Source organism: Mus caroli, unplaced genomic scaffold, assembly GCF_978045245.1.
Source record: "Mus caroli unplaced genomic scaffold, Mus_caroli_1 scaffold_2, whole genome shotgun sequence".
NCBI classification, from domain to species: domain Eukaryota; kingdom Metazoa; phylum Chordata; class Mammalia; order Rodentia; family Muridae; genus Mus; species Mus caroli.
In genome coordinates this window covers 34,274,343-34,292,242 of record NW_028227257.1, presented here as the reverse complement: position 1 = coordinate 34,292,242, position 17,900 = coordinate 34,274,343, and the positions used below count along the sequence as shown (strand labels likewise).

General features: G+C 44.9%; 1 protein-coding gene across 1 annotated transcript in view; it reads left to right on the top strand.

Moving 5' to 3' along the window:
* Slc24a3 (solute carrier family 24 member 3) overlaps positions 1-14,380 on the top strand; it is a 476,343-nt gene extending 461,963 nt beyond the window's left edge. Inside the window, exons 16-17 of the mRNA XM_085833625.1 lie at positions 7,371-7,436; positions 12,437-14,380. Of these exons, the coding sequence (XP_085689751.1) occupies positions 7,371-7,436; positions 12,437-12,583 (213 nt within the window). The 3' untranslated portion in view covers positions 12,584-14,380. The remainder of the gene's footprint in view (positions 1-7,370; positions 7,437-12,436) is intronic.
* Positions 14,381-17,900: the final 3,520 nt, after the last annotated feature.

Sequence of the window (17,900 nt, the reverse complement as noted above, 5' to 3'; positions counted from 1 at the left end):
CCCTGTCCTTTCATGACGAAGATCCCTTCTTCTATCACTGTCTTTTCCTAACTTCCATGGCATTCCTTGAGTGGCCAGTACCCCAAGCCCATCTCTTCCTGGGGCATCACTGTATGGCTCTCTGCTGAGATGCGGGAGTCTTGGAATATGGCAGATTTATGGAAAGGCAAACTTAGGACTTACTTGTTACAAGCATGTGGTCTGCTCTCATCTTTACCTGGAGTTGTTCCCAAGAGAGAGGCTTCATTTCAGAAAGAACCCTCAAGGGCCTCCTTCTAGTTAGGATGACAGTAACACCCAGAACATCTTTCCACATCTCTGACATCAGAAGTGAGCCGCCTGTGTGGGTTTAATGGCCTCTCCCAACCTCTGGAGAGACCTGCCGACAATTCTGAAGCAATTTTTCCATCTTGTCCAGATGGGATTTCCGAGTCATAATTATGGGATAATTACCATCCAGGCATCTGTTCTGTGCCTGACATTAGATTCACACATTTGACAGTGAGGGGAAAAAATGCACTTTCACAGATTTTGACATTTCTTATACTTTATGGCTTATTCAGAATGCAGCTCGTTACCCAAGTGCCCTGAATAAATAACCCTAAGCATCAAGGTTTGGGCAGTAAGTGCTTCTGGTACCATTAGAGTGATGAACAGCCATGCATGAAATTTAAAGAATCAAGGGACTCCACAGTCAGGCTGCATGAAACCAGGGCAGAATTCAACGTTCCCAAGTGAGGGTTTAGAAATGTAAAATAAAGCGTCAAAAGCAATGATAGAAGGAAGAGGGTCTGTCCTTTCCTCCATGTAAGAGTTGAGCTTATTCCAGGATGCACAGAAGAAAAAGACCTTATAGCTAGCTCATTCTTTCTTGCGGCAAGCATTAATTGAACACCCACTATGGACTGAGATTGTAAGCAAGCCAGACATTCCCGTGCCTCTAAAAGGACAGCCTGTGGGAGAAGCCAAGTAAATCTAAACAAATCCAAAACAAAGCACGTGGCGCTTGCCCTTCTGAGGGCAATTTTGCAAGATGCACAGCTGTGTGAGGCGGGGCTCAAGGATCTGCAACACCCATAAGAAAGTAGCATTTCTTCTGAGTCTGGGATAATCTGAGCAAGCATATTGAGGAGATGGTCTCCAAGCAGGGGGAAAACAAACCAGCTTGTGAAAGACCAAGATGGGAGAAGCCTTGAAACATGGGTGGATTCCACACCGCCCAGAGAAGCTCCTATGGCTGGGGGAAAGACAGAGCAGCCATATGGCAAAGAACACTGTAAACCATAGTAACAGAAAGAATCATGGTTAATTGAGAGATACAGATGTGATCATGTTGCCGTGTAGAAAGATTGATTATAAGCAGGGCATGATGGTGTTTGCCTTTAGTTCCAGCATTCAGGAGGGAGAAGCAGGCAGACTTCTGCGAGTTTAAAGCCAACATAGTCAACATAGTGAGTTCCAGGTCACCCAGGACTATACCTCGAGACTCTGTCTAAAAGAAATAAGATAGCTGGGTGTGGTGGCACACACCTTTAATCCCAGCACTCGGGAGGCAGAGGCAAGTGGATTTCTAAATTCGAGGCCAGCCTGGTCTACAAAGTGAGTTCCAGGACAGCCAGAGCTATACAGAGAAACCCTGTCTCGAAAAACCAAAAAAAAAAAAAAAAAATTATAGGGATTATACAGGGAACCAGACGAAAGTAGTTGGAACCAGATGAAAGTAGTGGCAGCAAGTCAGATAGGCAGTTGCACTAGAGACAAAATAGCATAGTAACAAAGGCTCTGAAAGTCATTAGCGTGAATCTGTTCATATACATTCCTCACCCGTGCACTGGTATGTTGACAAGTGTTTGGATAATCAGGCCCTGGCTCCAAGCTTCAGAGGACTCCGCTCCAAGGGTCTCTCACTCTAGTTGGACCAGTGACCTCCTAAGATGCATTGTTATGATGAAAAAAAGTGAGAACGCAAGAAGTCATGCTGAACTCTGCAAACCCATTTTAAAAATATGCTTCTATCAAGTCAGACCTACTCGTATCCTGTTAGCTAAAGCATGGCACCAGCCAGACCCCAAACCAGAAAGGTAAAGACATGATTCTGCCCACTGTGAGAATGTGGGAGTATGTGCCTGTGACTCTAATGCAGGAGAGAGGGAGGGGGACCAACACTTCAGTCTGCATCAGTTGTAGTGCTAAAGCTAGAGAATAGGAGATGCTAAGCCAAAGGCACAGAAACACTGCACACCAACACTTGAGTGTTAGCAATGGCGAGCCAGAAGAGACAAGGGCGTGGTCACTCAGTGCTGTGTCAGCCATTGTAAAGGTTTGGGTTTTACCGTTAAGTACTATTGAGGATTTTAGTACGGTAACTCACTTTGAATTTTAAGGTTTCATTTGATACTGCTTGGGAATATATATAAGAGAGGAAGATGGCAAGTCAGGAGGGTGAAGGTGAGATGCTGGTAACTTGACATATAAATGGAAATAAATTAGGCATGGTTGGCATATAAATGGGAATAAATTAGGTTTTTAAAGGAAGAGATGGTTAAGTTTTCTAACAGTTCAATGGTGAGGATAAGGGGAAACAATCTATTTGGGGCAGACAAAATATGGGACAGAGTCCGCATTAAGATGGGTGAAGTTTGATGGTTTTCAGTGTCATCCTAGTAGAAATGTGAAGCAGACAGTGGATTGGCATGGAGTATGTGGAAATTCCACAGGGGCCTTTGTGGCTGGGAATATGTGCAAGTTACCAGCAGTAAAGCAGCCGTTAGGGGCTAAAGCTAATAACAGAAATAAATGTGGATAGAGAAGAAAGCAAGAGCCATGTCCTAGAAATGTGTAGAAAATAAGTCATGAGGCAAAGGAGAGTGAGGAGCGGTCATCCAGGAAGGAGGAAACTGCAGAAAGCAAGTCAACAGAGCCAGAAGGCCTCAGGCCTTTCTTTCCCAAGTCCCCAAGGCCAGTTGTCACCTCGCCACGGCCTTCTCCAGAAGAAGAGTCCAGGGCTGACATTCCTGATGTGTCTTCTCTTTGCTTTCTAGCAGGATCTTCATCTCTCTCCGATCAGAGGGCTTCTGTGGGATGGATCAATAATCCAGTCAGCTCCTGATGTCTTCCCCTCTCACTACTGCCTGCCTTTCTCAGCAAGTGTTCCTAATCTAATCCCCAGTATCTGGAACCTGAGTCTGTTTGCTAAACCCAGCCTTCCCATTCTTAAAAACCCCTAACCCAACCCCCATAGCCACTGTAGCACTCTAGCAGGCTCTTATGAGCTTGAGAAGTAGCCACTACTTACAGCTCTTCAATCCACCTGCACAGGTGTCCTGTTGGCTGAGGTGGATGTATTTCCACTACAGAATTCAGCAAAATAAGGAAAATAGCCGCCACTGGTAGGGACCTCTGCATTTTCACATGACCTGGACAGACAACTTGGAGACAGTGTGGTGGCATTTTAATGTATGGCACAAGTCACACAGCTGTTGTAACAGAACCCCTGGGAGCTATAGTAACATCACCCATCCCCATTCATTTGGTTCTTGGATTCCAGCTTTGTGTTAGAAAACACCAGTGATGTTTGGGAAAAGGAAAGATGGTTAGAGAGCCTACTGTAGAAAGGCTGATGTGGAAAGCTGTTGGGTCTCACTTTTCATTAGGTTAAGTGGCCCAGGGATGATGCAATCCTGAGGCAAGATTCAGAGGAGTTGCTTCAGAAAGGCCAGGAAAGGCCACTGTGGGAGTGGGAAAGTGAGACAGGATGAGGAGGTGAACCAGCAGCAGCTGTATTAACAATCCAGCTATCATACAGACAACTAGAGCTACATCCCTACAGAGGGACATTGTGTGAGGCTTTCTTGGGGAGATGCTATTCACTCTAGATAGAGCAGCAATGACAAGCCAAGTAACAACACCAGAGTCCGGCTTGATGAAGCACTGAGTCTCTGGGCTTGCTTATAGGAGCAGAGGCGTGGATGACTCAAGGGCAGCTGCATCCCTGAAAGCCCACTGATAGACCCCAAAAAACCATAGCTCTGTAGATCTCCAAACATGCGTGAAGTTGGACAGGCCAAAGAGTCTCCTTCTCCGGCAACCCTTATGATTTTATAATACTGGCGAAAGAAGCCTTATGCACCCTCTGTTTTAGCTCTCCCAGACTTCAAAGTATCGCTTCCTTCCTAGGTACTCTCCTCCCTCTAGGAGAGAAAATGTCAACATTGATAGACATCAAGGGAGCTCTGGGAAACTGGACAGCCCTGTCTCAAATGACCCATCTGAGGGGCAGGCAAGCTGAGGTTACACCTGTACCTGGGACTCACTGTAGGGATTAGCTACCTGGGAGTTCAACAGTTCAGGAAGAAGCCTGCAGATGCAGAGCAGACACTGGATATTGGAGGTAGCTGGTGCCCACCTGGAAATCAGGAATGAGGTGTCTGATCAGTGCGGTGGTTGAAATGGGTTCCCCAAATGCTTATCATTAGAAATGCAGTCCTAAAAGTCATACAGTAATGGTGTTTGGAAGTGGGACCTTTCAGAGGCAATGGGGCTAGATAAGGTCAAGAAGACAATGGCCTTTGTAGCTTTACAAGAAAAAGAAGGGACTGGAGAAGAGGCTCAGTAGTTAAGAGCACTGGCTGCTCTTCAAGAGGACGCTCATTTGATTCCCAGCACCCACATGATATCTTACAACCTCTGTAACTCCAATCCCAGGGGATCTGAAACCCTATTCTGTCTTCAGTGAGCATTGCATGTGCACGGTGAGTGGACATCCCCATAGGCAAAATACCCATACACATGAAAAAATACATGGAAAATGTTAAAGAAAGAAAAGGGGAAAATTGAACAGTCTTCGTTAAAAACCTGAAAAGCCTTCATTGAAGAGGAAATGGTTGCTCTGCTCCATCTGTACCAGAGGCAGGTACAAATGCGCACACACACACACACACACACACACACACACACACACACGTTATAATACAACAAAGATACCCCTTACCAGATGCCAAGCAACTGTTGGTGCCATGCGTTTAGACTTCCCAGCCTCTAGAACAGTAAGGCAGACATCTGCTCTTTACAGAAATGGATTAGTCTCAGATATTTTGTTATAGCAATGGAAAATGAACTAAAATCCCAGTGCCACCTGCTGTTGTAGCTTTTGTGATTCATTTATTCAGAACTTGTAAAACTGATAGGCAAGAAAAACCAAGGACCCACCCTGGCTTTCCCCTTTGGTGGAGGGAAGTCTAGAGTCCAGAGTCTGAGGCCCAAGTCCAGGAACAGACTTGACCTTTCATCGAGTATATAAGCTGCTAAGTTGTCTCACCTTCAAATAAGAATAAAAATCCTCACTTACCCTGTGTAGAGATCCCTAGAGTGTTTGTACACCGTGTTTGTGGGTGCCCTTTAGAGACAAGGGCAGGTAAGAATGCAAGTTGATGACACCATTTCTTTTCTGGGGCTTGTATGCATTTGCAACCCAGAAAATTCTTCAGTAAAAGATGCTCTCACCCGATGATATCATTCGGCATAAAGCCAGGGTTAGTAACATACATCTGAAAACCAAACAAGTGTTAGAAATGCCTACCAAGGAAACCCAGAGCCCTGGGGAGGCTGAGACAGGAACAGTGAACTCCAAGTCCAGTTTGAGCTACATAGTGAGAGTCTGTTCACTTGGGCAACAAGGAAGGAATTGGGGGTGACAATATGCCATGTGTGCTCCCAATAGTAATTAAGTTAGCAACAAGCAAAGCCTTTGTTATTTTTCCAAGAGAATTCTCGGATTAGGTAAAGCTGACTTCAGACCATCAAGAAAGATGCTCTAGCCCCTGTACAGGGAAAATAGAATCTCTTTAGACTTGGGTTCTTGGATCCCTGAATGCTATGAGGCTCCAGGAACTGTTTTATGTGCAACATAAATGCATGAAACTTGGGATGAATAAGTCTCTGTGTGCACCCATACTAGAAAATATGCATGTGCTCTGTGGGCTGCGTGCCTGTTGACTTTGGAAGCGGCCAGACTTCTGTTTCCTCTCTCACAACTTGCCAAAAAAGGAATTGGAAAAGGAAGCTGGGTGTTTCTGAAGACAAGAAATGCAAACAAATGCCCTAACCTTCAGAACCGAACAATCTGAAACAGGCCTCAAGATCCGATCGTCCTTGCTGTGAAGGCTCTGCATTGAACTTGCTGTGCCTCGCTCTTGTTAGGTACGGGTCAGGAGAGTGAGCGAACTTAGCTCTGGACAGAGCTGAAGCCCAAAGACTTTTGCAAAGCTAATGCAGAAATGACAGGAGCTTGATCCTTTTGTCTGGCATCCAGGCCCCTAGAGATTAGTCCTGCTGCCTGCGAAGAGAGCAGGGTTACCTGGGTGATGGAAGTGAGACAGGTAGACAGGCAGACAGACAGATAGGCATAGATTTATATTTATATATGAATATGCATTGATTTCATGTGGTGGTGAGTTCCGTAGGGACCTTTTTCTCAGCCAAGCCATGTAGTATGACGTGCGTCCCTAACTACACCCTCTCCTTTCTCCACCTCCACGCTCTTGCTACTCCTCACCCCACCTCTGCTCAGATCACCCCACCTCTCATTTCATGTCATAGGTAGAATTTTTTACATATAAAATTTATCATTTATATTTTTCATATAGAACTCTCAGCTTCTTCCCCAGCCCCATGTCTGCCATCTTCCTTTATAAGAGTTGACAAGGTCATGGTGTCTCTTCACAGCAATAGAAGTCCTAGCTAAGATATTGAGGGATTAGATGATTTCATAGCAAGGTTTGTCATTGAGGTTTCTACCCCTGGTGGTATCTCCGTTGGCTTTGGCTTCACATCTGTCAGGTAGACCATGCCAAGTGCTGAGAGGAAGGAGGAGTATTCTCTTTCAAGTGGCGGTCCATTCACTCACAACCATGTTCAGTTGTAAATCATGTGGCATCTCTCTCAAAAACAACTATGTGAAAAATAAAAAATAAACTTTATCCATATTTTCCCATCACTTTTAGGGTGGCATAATTCACCCTAAAAGTAGTACAACTCTGAGAAAACTAAATATCACCGTAAGTCAACAGATCAGTGTGGTTGACAAGAGTTACAACCTGATGGAGAGTCTGAACATTCGTGCGCTGGTGTGGCTGAGGCCCTGCCTTTGCAGTCAGGACAGAATTGAGCTGGAAGCTGTCGAAGACAACTAACTATGTGTGTCTGGGAAAGCACATGTCCCCAGAACAGGGCAGAGTACAGCTGCCCTGCCACTGCCTGCTTCCATTCTAGAGGAGGAATTTGGTATCACTGCTCCTCGGGCTTGCTTGAATGGCCTGCACTAAGCAGGCACCTGATGCAGAAAACCTAATATTGTTCTCCCTTCCTTCCAGATTCGGCTGAATAGCAGAGGGCTCATCTACTCTGTGGGCTTGCTCCTGGCCTCTGTCTTTGTCACGGTAGGTTTGGAGCTTCTTCCCACTCTAAGGTGTTAATGTTCAACCTCTCCCCTTGCTTACTTTGGAGAACAGATGGGTGTGGCCTCCATTAAGTGGGATAGACATCCAGATGTGCCATCTCCTGGCTGTTTCTTTCTTTCTTTTTTTTTTTTTTTTTTTTTTTTTTTTTTTTGGTTTTTCAAGACAGGGTTTCTCTGTATAGCCCTAGCTGTCCTGGAACTCACTCTGTAGACCAGGGTGGCCTCGAACTCAGAAATCCGCCTGCCTCTGCCTCCCAAGTTCTGGGGTTAAAGGCGTGCGCCACCACGCCCGGCCTGGCTGTTTCTTAAAAAGAAAGGAAGGAAGGAAGGAAGGAAGGAAGGAAGGAAGGAAGGAAGGAAGGAAGGAAGGAAGGAAGAAACTAATAGCCAGCTGAAATCCTCCTCCATTCCTAAAACGAGTTAGCCTCTTAGAAGCATGGTCCTGTTTCATGTCAAACCTTAAATATTTTGCAGTGTTGCAAGAATAGCTCACTTGCCTAGAATGCCCTAGGTTGGGTCCTCAACCAGACAATAAAAAGCAAAGAATTGGGCTGGGAATGTGGCTCAGTGGGTCAAGTGTTTTGTGTAAGGATGTGTACCTGAGTTCAGATTCCTACACATTTACATAAAAGCCAGGCATTGCAATGTATGCCTGTAACCCTGGTGCTATGAGACAGAGACAGGCAGGTACAAGGGCCATGTCATTGTCATGGTCAGCTTAGCCAAGGAACAGTGAGCACTAGGTTCACTGAAAGACCTCGTCTCAAAAAATAAGGTGAAGAAGCAATCAAGGAAGACATCCCAGCATCACCCACTGCTTCTACACATGCACAGACCTGCAAATGCACTGCACATGTGCACTCATGCACACCTGAACACACACACCACAAAGGTGTTCTCTCTTTTGTACTAAATTAGATTCTATGTTATTGATCCTTCTGGATTGTAAAACACCACCATAATTCTTTGTCTTTGACCAATTTTCAGAGACTACGAGTGTAATTTATTGCAAGGCACTTCTGATGTTACTGCACTCACTATCTTGGTCAATACATCCATTTGTGTAATTCAATATTCTCAACTAGACTTTCTCTTTGGCAGGAATAAATTTCCACCCAAAGTATTCATTAGCATACAAATAGACTGTTGAATTTTTACCTTAGTAAGTATTGAGACACAAGGTATTTTCTTCCCTCTGTGCTCCAAGTCATTGCATCTCCCCTGCTGTGTTTTTAGCATACATATGCCAAGGAATGAAGAGCCATAAGGTCAGGCAAGAAGGAAGAGCAGTAATTTAGACTGTGGGTCTAATGTAAAGATTTTACAAAGGCAAATACTGCCTTACACACAAGTGTGCATTTACAGAATTGAGCCTTTCATAGTTAGGAGGTCCCTCATCTGTGGGATGGCTTAGAGTTAAACTTTATTCTTTTCCTGTGCACTGAGCCCAGAGCGTCTGCACGTGCTAGGCAAGGGCTATCACTAAACTGTATCTTCCGCTCTATTTTTACTTAACATTTCAAAGTGGTGTCGTAGTAAGTTGAACAGATGTGACTTGTGATCCTCTTGCCTTGGCCTCCCAGGTAGCTGGGATTACAAGGCCACACTGCTAGGTCTAGTTATGATGCTCTTCAGAGCCACACACTAATTCCCCTTGTGAGCCCCCACCCCCGGTGTCACTATTACTACTCCATTATATAGAGAAAGGGTAATGCCTAGAAAGGATAGTGCTGGAGAGAAGGCTCAGCGGTTAAGAGCACTGATTGCTCTTCCATAGGTCCTGAGTTCAATTCCCAGCAACCGCATGGTGACTCACAACCATCTGTAATGAGATCTGATGCCCTCTTCTGGTGTGTCTGAATACAGCTACAGTATGTTCATATACATTAAGTAAATAATATTTTTTAAAAAGAAGTTAAATAACCCATAGTTATTGATGCCACATAAACTGTAGATTCAGCCAGATGGAAGTATGGTAGGTACATGCTTATAGGCCTTCTCTGTCTCATTAGGATAGTCTGTAGTTGTGCAAGGCTTCACTAACCACTTTTTCTGCTATAGAAATGGAGTAGATGAGAAAAAAATAGTTTTGGGAAGAATACAAAATTTCAAACATGTCTGTTAGACCCCCCCCCCAAGAAGAAACAGTAAGAGAGGTAGTAGAGATAAAAATCTAAATTTAGCATAAATGTCCTAGATAGAATAATTTGATGTAGATATAGTTAGAAGCTCTGCTATTTGAGAGATTTCCCCAAGACAGAGAACATAGTCAGAAAACACAAGAAACCTGTGGTTTGAGTCATGGAGGGCTCAGACACTTGGAGATCAAAATGATGAGTATAAAATACTTAAAGAAACAGAGAAGGAACCAGAAGGAGTGGCCCATAAAGATTTTAGGAAACTGAGGCAGAAGGATCAAGCGTTTAAGGTCAGCCTAATCTACCTAATGTGACCCTTGCCGGAAAGAAAAAAAGAAACAAAAAGCAGTCATTGGATAGGAAACAAAACATTAGGTGTGGCATCTTGGCAGCCAAGTGGACATGATGGCTCAAGATAGAGTGATCAGCTGTTCTGAGCAGGACACTCCCCAAATATCAGCCATTAAAGTTAGATATAGTGCTTGTCCCATTGGTGATGGGTGAGAACGTTCTGTGGTGGGACGAGTTGAAAGAAACAAGCTAAGAAGAATGGAACAAGAGGTGGTGAGAAGTGGAGAAATTATGAAAAGCATTGCTTTTATAATAAAAGGTACAATGATTGTAACCCCCCACCCCCCACGTGCAGCCAGTTGAAGTAATCCAGGTGTGAGAAGGGAATATAGCAATCAGTGAAAGAGATGAAAACTGGGGATAGGAGCACATCCTGCCTAATAGGAGAGAAGCTCGGCAGGTACATGGTGAGGGATGCCTCTGCAGTGGGAGTGGGTGGAGGTAGAGATGAGATTGTCACAGAACTGAGGGGCCATGTAACATGTAGCCTTCTGAGGACCCAGGGGGGCCAGAGTGATAGTCTGAAAGCATTAACCACCAACCTAAGGTCAGTGAGCGCTTTCAATGTGGCTGGGCATTATTCGCCAGCTTTGTGGTGAGCTCTGTGTGTCCAGCATGAACGAATGGACATGTGACTTGAACTGAAGGATCCTGGATTAGCCAAGCAAGCAAGGATGCCAAATGAAAGAGAAACCAGAGACTTTTCCCAAAGCTGTAACAGATGGAATAAGACGAGCATCTGGAAGGGAGGAGAGAAACAAGATGGCCAAAGCCCATAGGACTCTGGTTGTCTTGGTTACTTTTCTATTGCTAAGACAAAACATCATGACCAAGGCATCGTATGAAAGGAAAGCATTCAATGGGGGCTCACTGTTCTAGAGGGCTAGAGTCCATGACCATCATGGTGGGGGACATGGCAGCAGGCAGACAGGCATGGTGCTGTGTAATAGCTGGGAGCTTTCATCTGATTAATAAGCACAAAGTAAGAGAGAGCCAGACAGTGGGGATGGCCTAGACTTTTGTAACCTCAAAGCCCACCTGTACTAACATACTTCCTCCAACAAGGCCATGCCTCCTAATCCTTCCTAAAATGTCCCACCAACTGGGACCAAGTGTTCAAAATATATGAGCCTTTGGCAGCCATTTTTATTCAAACCAGTATATTGACTGTGCCGTAACATCTTAAGTCCTAGAGGTATGCAAAGTTGTAGAAGTTGGATACTGTCTTAGTAGGAGTCTTACTGCTGTGAGCAGACACCATGACCAAGGCAACATTTGTAAGGTTGTAAGGTATTTATAAGGTAACTTTTATAAGGACAACATTTTAACTGGGGCTGGCTTACAGGTTCAGAAGTTCAGTCCATTATCTCCAAGGTGGGAACATGGCAGTATCCAGGCAGGCATGGTACAGGCAGAGCTGAGAGTTCAACATCTTCATCTGAAGGCTGCTAATGGAAGACTGTCTTCCAGGCAGCTAGGATGAGGGTCTTAAAGCCCACACCCACAGTGACACACCTATACCAACAAGGTCATTCCTCCTAATAGTGCCACATCCTGGGCCAAGTATACACAAACCATCACAGGTACTTTTGGAAATAAGGCAGAAAGGAAGGAATATAGGGATGTTGATACCAAGGTATTAGGTGTTTCTGCTACTGTTAGTAACAGGGTCAAGGCTGTGACATTGTCCCAAGTGAAACAGCTGTACACGCACTACAGGGTAAAAAGTGGATTGCAGCAACCACCTAACATGAAGCCAATGCAAATGGGAGGGTGCATTTTATATCTTTTTTCATCTAAATGTAAATATAGGTAGCCGCATGAGGCTAACAGTCACAGCAGGAACTCTGTCATGAGTAGGTAACTGCTGCAGAATGCAAGATCCTCAAAGACCAGGTGTTACAAAGATCCTCTGTAAGGTTGCTGCAATCACTGTGGAGACAGCAAGTATACAGCGGCAGACTCTGAGGGTGAGCCAGGACACAAAACTAGAGAGATCGGAGGTGACCATGGCAGCATGATGGACAGCAACCACGCCAGCTGGGAAATAAGAGATTTTACTCTTGGTTTTTGGGGAAGGGGAGAAATAATTATTTGGAAGCAGCAATTTGTGGACAGCTTCCTCACCTCCATCACAGCAACGGGAAGAGGTTCATGGGTAGTAGAGAATTGGTTAGGGGAGGGCTTAGGGATATAGAAGGTGTCCTCAGGCATTAGGTGGGGCTGAGAAAGATGAAAGAGGCTGATCACGAGTGCCTCACTGAGGACTATGGGGTTGGAGCCCAGGAATGAACCTAGGCTACTCTGAGATTTTGGACCTGTCAGTTTTGTTAACATGATGACCACCACCTACATGTTCTAGCTTCTTCTTCTTTAATTTTACTGTTCCTACTTTCCAGGGATGTTGCAGGCTCAGGCTCAGGCCTATTCCCTAACAACCCTCGCCCATGCCTCCCTCCAGGCACCCCCTGACCTATTCTGTATGTTCCAGGTCTTTGGTGTTCACTTGAACAAGTGGCAGCTGGACAAGAAGCTGGGCTGTGGATGCCTCTTCCTATACGGCGTGTTCCTCTGCTTCTCCATCATGACAGAGTTCAACGTGTTCACCTTTGTGAACTTGCCCATGTGTGGGGACTAATGATTGGCCAGGCCACCTGCTGAGGCCCAGGTCCTTCTTTTCTGTGCAATACGAGACCCGGCCGCACCCGAGTCAGGCGGCCCCTCAACAGCCGAGGCATCCGTCTCTCCCGTGCTGTCCACAGGCCTCCGCTCCTGTCCTGGTGGCCTAGGCTCTCCCTGCCACCTCCTTTGCTCCCCAACTCCCTCATCCCTACCTCCCAGCGGGACCCCTCACCCGCCCACCCCATTCCTGCCTCCTCTTCCGTGTGAAGACATACAACATCCACATGAATTTTCAAGCTCCATTTTTGAACAGTGACTGATATTCTAGAACAAAACTGGCTGCTAACTGGCCCAAGCCAGGCACAACTTACTCCAATCCCCCCTCCTTTTTTAAGTTATTTCACAGAAGATACCCTAATTTATGACCAGAGACTTTGAGGAAACAGGAGAGGGTCTGCTGATGGCAGGAAGCGTTGGATTTATTTTGTTTGGGAGTGAGTCCCAGGTTATGGGGCTCAGGGAAATTGTTTAATTTGAGGGGACACTTTTGTTTCTTTACTTTTCAGAGACAGAGGAATCCCCTCACCGTCTTCTCTCACTGGGCTCTGGCTTAATAGCTGATCCACAGATTGTACTGAGTGTCTCCTGGGGGTGAATCCCAGGCACCGATGGGAATTTAATAATTAGTTGGGGAAACCACTGAGCAAGACCACCAGGAATAAATGCATGACATGACATTTTCTGCCCAAGGGACACATCACTCAAGTCCTGAAGGCTTCACCTGGGGGTGGGGGGCTGTAAGGTGTTAGAGGAAGAAACCTGCTTCACACATGTTCACTATGACCATCTCTCTCCCACTAGGTTCTTTCTAGTTTTTCAAGCAATAGCTCTCGCCTGCCTAAGGCCTTTGACAGGGAGGCCCCGGCTACCTGTCCATAGAGACAGCAGGCACCAGGCAGGCAACGACAGAAACTTTCCCAGTGTGTGAGTCCTTGAAATGTGCTCTTGTTGCTTGGCATTTGTGGTGACAGGGAGTGACCCCAGAAGCTGTCAACTGTGCTCTGGACAGAAGTTACAGACACTGGTTTCTTGGAAAATGAAGAGAAAGCACATTTTGCACAGATGTCGTCAATGAAGTCCCAATTTGCCACTTGGTATCGAGTACACTGGACCCTGACAGCTGGCTCTTGAGCAAGCATCCTTCCTTACAGGATGCCACCAACAATGCCACCAACAAGCTAGCCAGTTTCACCCCTCCCCTCCCGGAGGGATGGCCAGGGAGGGAGAAAGCAGAGAACTGCTGTGTTGAAAACCACAGAATGGGTTCACCTCAGACTGGCTCAAGGGCACAAGGTATTGTGAACATTTCGCCAATCACTGCTCAACTGCCCTGCTAGATTTTCTATGACGCTGAATTATTATGCAGAATAACTCCACCAAGTTGAGATACACCCATGCTTGTTACACTTGTATTTATTGAAACTGTGGATTCTTGCCCGCCCGTGCTCTCCCTTGTATTTACTTTAAGCACTGATCACTTATCATCCATTCGGTATGGTTTTCCCAGCCCCTTGTACACATCCTGGTTTGAATTGTAAAAAAAAAAATAATAATAACCTGCTACAGACTGGTTGAATGTTTCTGTCTGAGCTGCAAGCTGAGGGGGAGCGTCAACCGAGGACCAGGAGTGGAAATCACCAATTTGGGCTCTCAGAGCTGAGACACACTTACTGATTTGGTTGCACATTTTGCACTGGTTTATGGCGATTGTTTTCTTGGACAAATGGTGTAAAATAAACTTCTCTGTTCTGTATTCTCCCTCAAACACAGTGCATTGCTTTCTCAGCTGGACTGGCGTTGTTTTATAGCAGGGAGAGCATACAGGAGGTAAGTGACTTTGAGTGTTATGGGGCCAGGTAGGTGTAGCCTCTACTTCTTCTGGCCAGGCTTAGCTGCAAGACTGGTGTGTCCAGGAAATAACAGGTATGAACTGGAACATAATGGGTCCGTCTAAAGTCTGAAGGGATTTTGGATCTGTGTCATGTCACAGAATTCTAGAATGCCGACTGTGGGAGAGTACTGTGACATTGTGTTCAGGATCCCTTCTTTTTGCTGGGCGTATGAGGAAGATCACCAGAGTATTGACATGTTTAACAGGTCCCAGACTCTCCATCCTGATTCATCCATCCTGATCTCCAGTTTCATGAAAATTAAGACCTTTCTGAATTGGCCATGCTATCTAGAATCCCAGCTCTCAGGGACCTGAGGCAGGATGATCAGAATTCAAGGGCTACACAAGGAGACTCCACCTCAAAAATGCAAGCAACATCTCCTGAAAAGCCAGTTCTTCAAACAAGACCATAACATATAGTTATAACAAGCCATATTCTGATCCAAAGGATCTGCCATTGTGCCTGAAAGTCAGAACAACTTATATAGGAACTAGAAGAAAAATAACTTCTAAGTCACAGCAACAACTTAACTGCTTACAATGTATATCCCCATGATAGGAATGCAGAAGGTACTGGCTTTGTTTCTTTGGTATTTACACTTTGAGATGTCTGGCTACCATAATCGTGTGTCTCACAAATATACCTTGGATGTGGGTTAGGGTATTCTATTATGTATTTATTACTTGCTTAGTTTTACAAATCATCAACAAAAAGACATGTGATCGATCAGCTTTACTCCATCTTATTTATTCCTACAACAGTGCCGATGGTGAGATCCGGGGCACTGTGCGGTAGGCCAGCGCACTGAGCTCCATCCCCAGCCCTTGACTGGAAACTTATTTAAAAACACACATTGTCCGTAAAAGCTTTAGAAATCACAGTTCAGTTCTCAATGTCTCAAAGTGAAAATTCCTCAGATAAACCCGTGGCACTGTAGCTTACAGCTGTAATTTCAGCACTTGGGAGGCAATTGGGAAGGAAAGAGATCAAGGCTAGTCTGGACTACTTAGTAAGTTCCAGGCCAGCCTGAGCAATATAGTAAGACTGTGAATCAAAACGAGAGGGGGGACAACCTATCCATTCTTCCATGCATCCTGAGAGAGGGAGAACCTATCCATCCCTCTATGCATCCTGGGCTGTGCCACTTTCCCTTTTTCAGCCATGAGGACTGCCAATTCAAGAACTCTAAGGGATTCCCTTCTGAAATGGGAATTTAGCATATTTCTGCCTGGATTCTAGCCATGCATAATTATTTCTTGTGTCCGTTGAGAGTGTGGTTTCCAATGAGTCGACTGTCCTGTGAGGCAAAAATGCTGATGTTAACTATTTTCACACTCCTGACAGTACTACTGCTGAAAAGAGGCTGAGGTGGTAGAGAATGCCTGAAGAAAGGACTTCTTTTTGATTTCTAACACTCCATGTGATCAACAGAGTCCCTCACCGCAGTGCTCTGATGTGACTGGTTCTGGTAACCCTGGAGACTATCGTCTCATGGCTTCTACCACGGAAGGAAAGGTGCATGCGCACCCTCCTGACACAGCCTGCCTGTCCCTGCAAAGAGGTGCCTGAAAGGCCTGCCTTCCCTTCCCAGTCTGGCCTCAGTTTGAGTATGGTCACTGCCAGCATGCATGCCTTCATTAGAAGAATTTCCTAGGTGGCCTCTTGGTGCATCTGAGGCCAAATAGGAGACAACACTAGTCATGACGAAAACATGGCATCTGCCCTTGCATAAGGAAAGTGCTAGCCCTACCTCAAGGAGGATGTGCACTCTGGTACTTGCATTTTCTATATCTACCTTCAAAAAAGACGTAATGATATGGGCTGGGGAGATGCCTCAGATGCACAAAGCAGAAGGACCTGAGTTGGAATCTCCAGCATAAACGTGAAAAAAAAAAAAAAAAAAAAAAAAGCCAAGCCAGGTGTGGCAGTGTGCGCAGTAACTCCAGGGCTAGAGGAGTGGAGACAAGTGGCTCTTCAGAGTTTGCAGCCCTGGCCAGCAAGTCTAAGTAAGCAACAAGCTTCCAACACAGTGAGAGATGCTAGATGCTGTCTCAAAGGATGAGGTGGAGAGAAATAAGGAAAGACTCTCAGTACACATGCTCATGTCCAAAGCAGAGGAGAGATGTGATGATGCGAGTGGAATAAAGGTGTAGGGTGGATGTTCCTCAAAGCATTTTGCTGAAGCTGTGATAATACACAGTCACAGTTTTTGCATACTAGGGGTCTGAGACTCACATATCCCAAACAGTAAGTTGAAACTGATTTTAAGCACTCAAGTCTCAAAGAAAAAAATCTAAACATTTAAAGAAAGAGAGTAGCTGACAATATCAGTAAAGAGTGGTCAGTTTTTGAGTCTTGGCATAAACTAAGTTACTGATCACCAGTGGAGTGGCCTGAAAGCTGGCCAAACTGTTCATACAAACATTCAATTGGTGGAAAAAAAGTAAAGGCGGGAAACTGATAGTAAACAAGACGTTCTTATCAAAATTTATTTTCACCTTTTCAAAATGGGATGGTTATCTGATTAATAGGTGGTTCCAACCCATTTCGGTCAAGTATTCCCATATTGGATTTAAGCTTCACGCTGACACAACATATACATATGCACACAAACACACTCGCATCCATACACACACACACAAAGGGCAGGGGGAAGCCTGTCTAATACAAAAACTGTCCAATAGATGTTTTTTTAATTATTGAGATATCTGTCTATTTTCATAAGACTACAGGAATGAAGAAAATTAAGCAAACTTGTTTCTGATGAGTAAAAAGAAAAAATATATTCACTGAATATCATTGAAAGCTGTGGGCACCACCATGATATTTAAAAGGCCAGGAGCCAAGCTGGCGCAGACAGGAGGCCAGCAGTGCACAGGATGAATTATGCCTCGGCCGGAACTGATTTTACACTGAACTTTTTACTCAGCTTCTGAACACAGAGCAAAGGACAAGAAATTCAACCAACATTTGTCAGGTGAAATGTTATGATCAGGGTGACATATAATAATTACATCCTTAATAAGCCACACTCCGTCACCCCAGTCATTTAAGTAGTTTCACTCAACCTCAATATAGCAAACATTCTTACCAAGTGCTAGAAGTTTTAAACACAGCATTTATTCTCATTTTGTTTTATTTTTGGCTTGTGTTTTTGTAACAGAGAGGAGAATGGGGGAAGATTTAAATTACAATTTGGCAAGCCACTGAATGTTTTTTCTACTTAATTTGCATAAACATATGCATCTACAGATACATTAAATTTGTTTTTCTTGAGCTAGGCATGATGCTATAAGCCTGTAAGTCTATAGCTTTGGAAGTAGCAGCAAGAGGATTAAGAGTTCTAGGTCTTTCTCAGCTACAATGAGTTTGACACCAGCC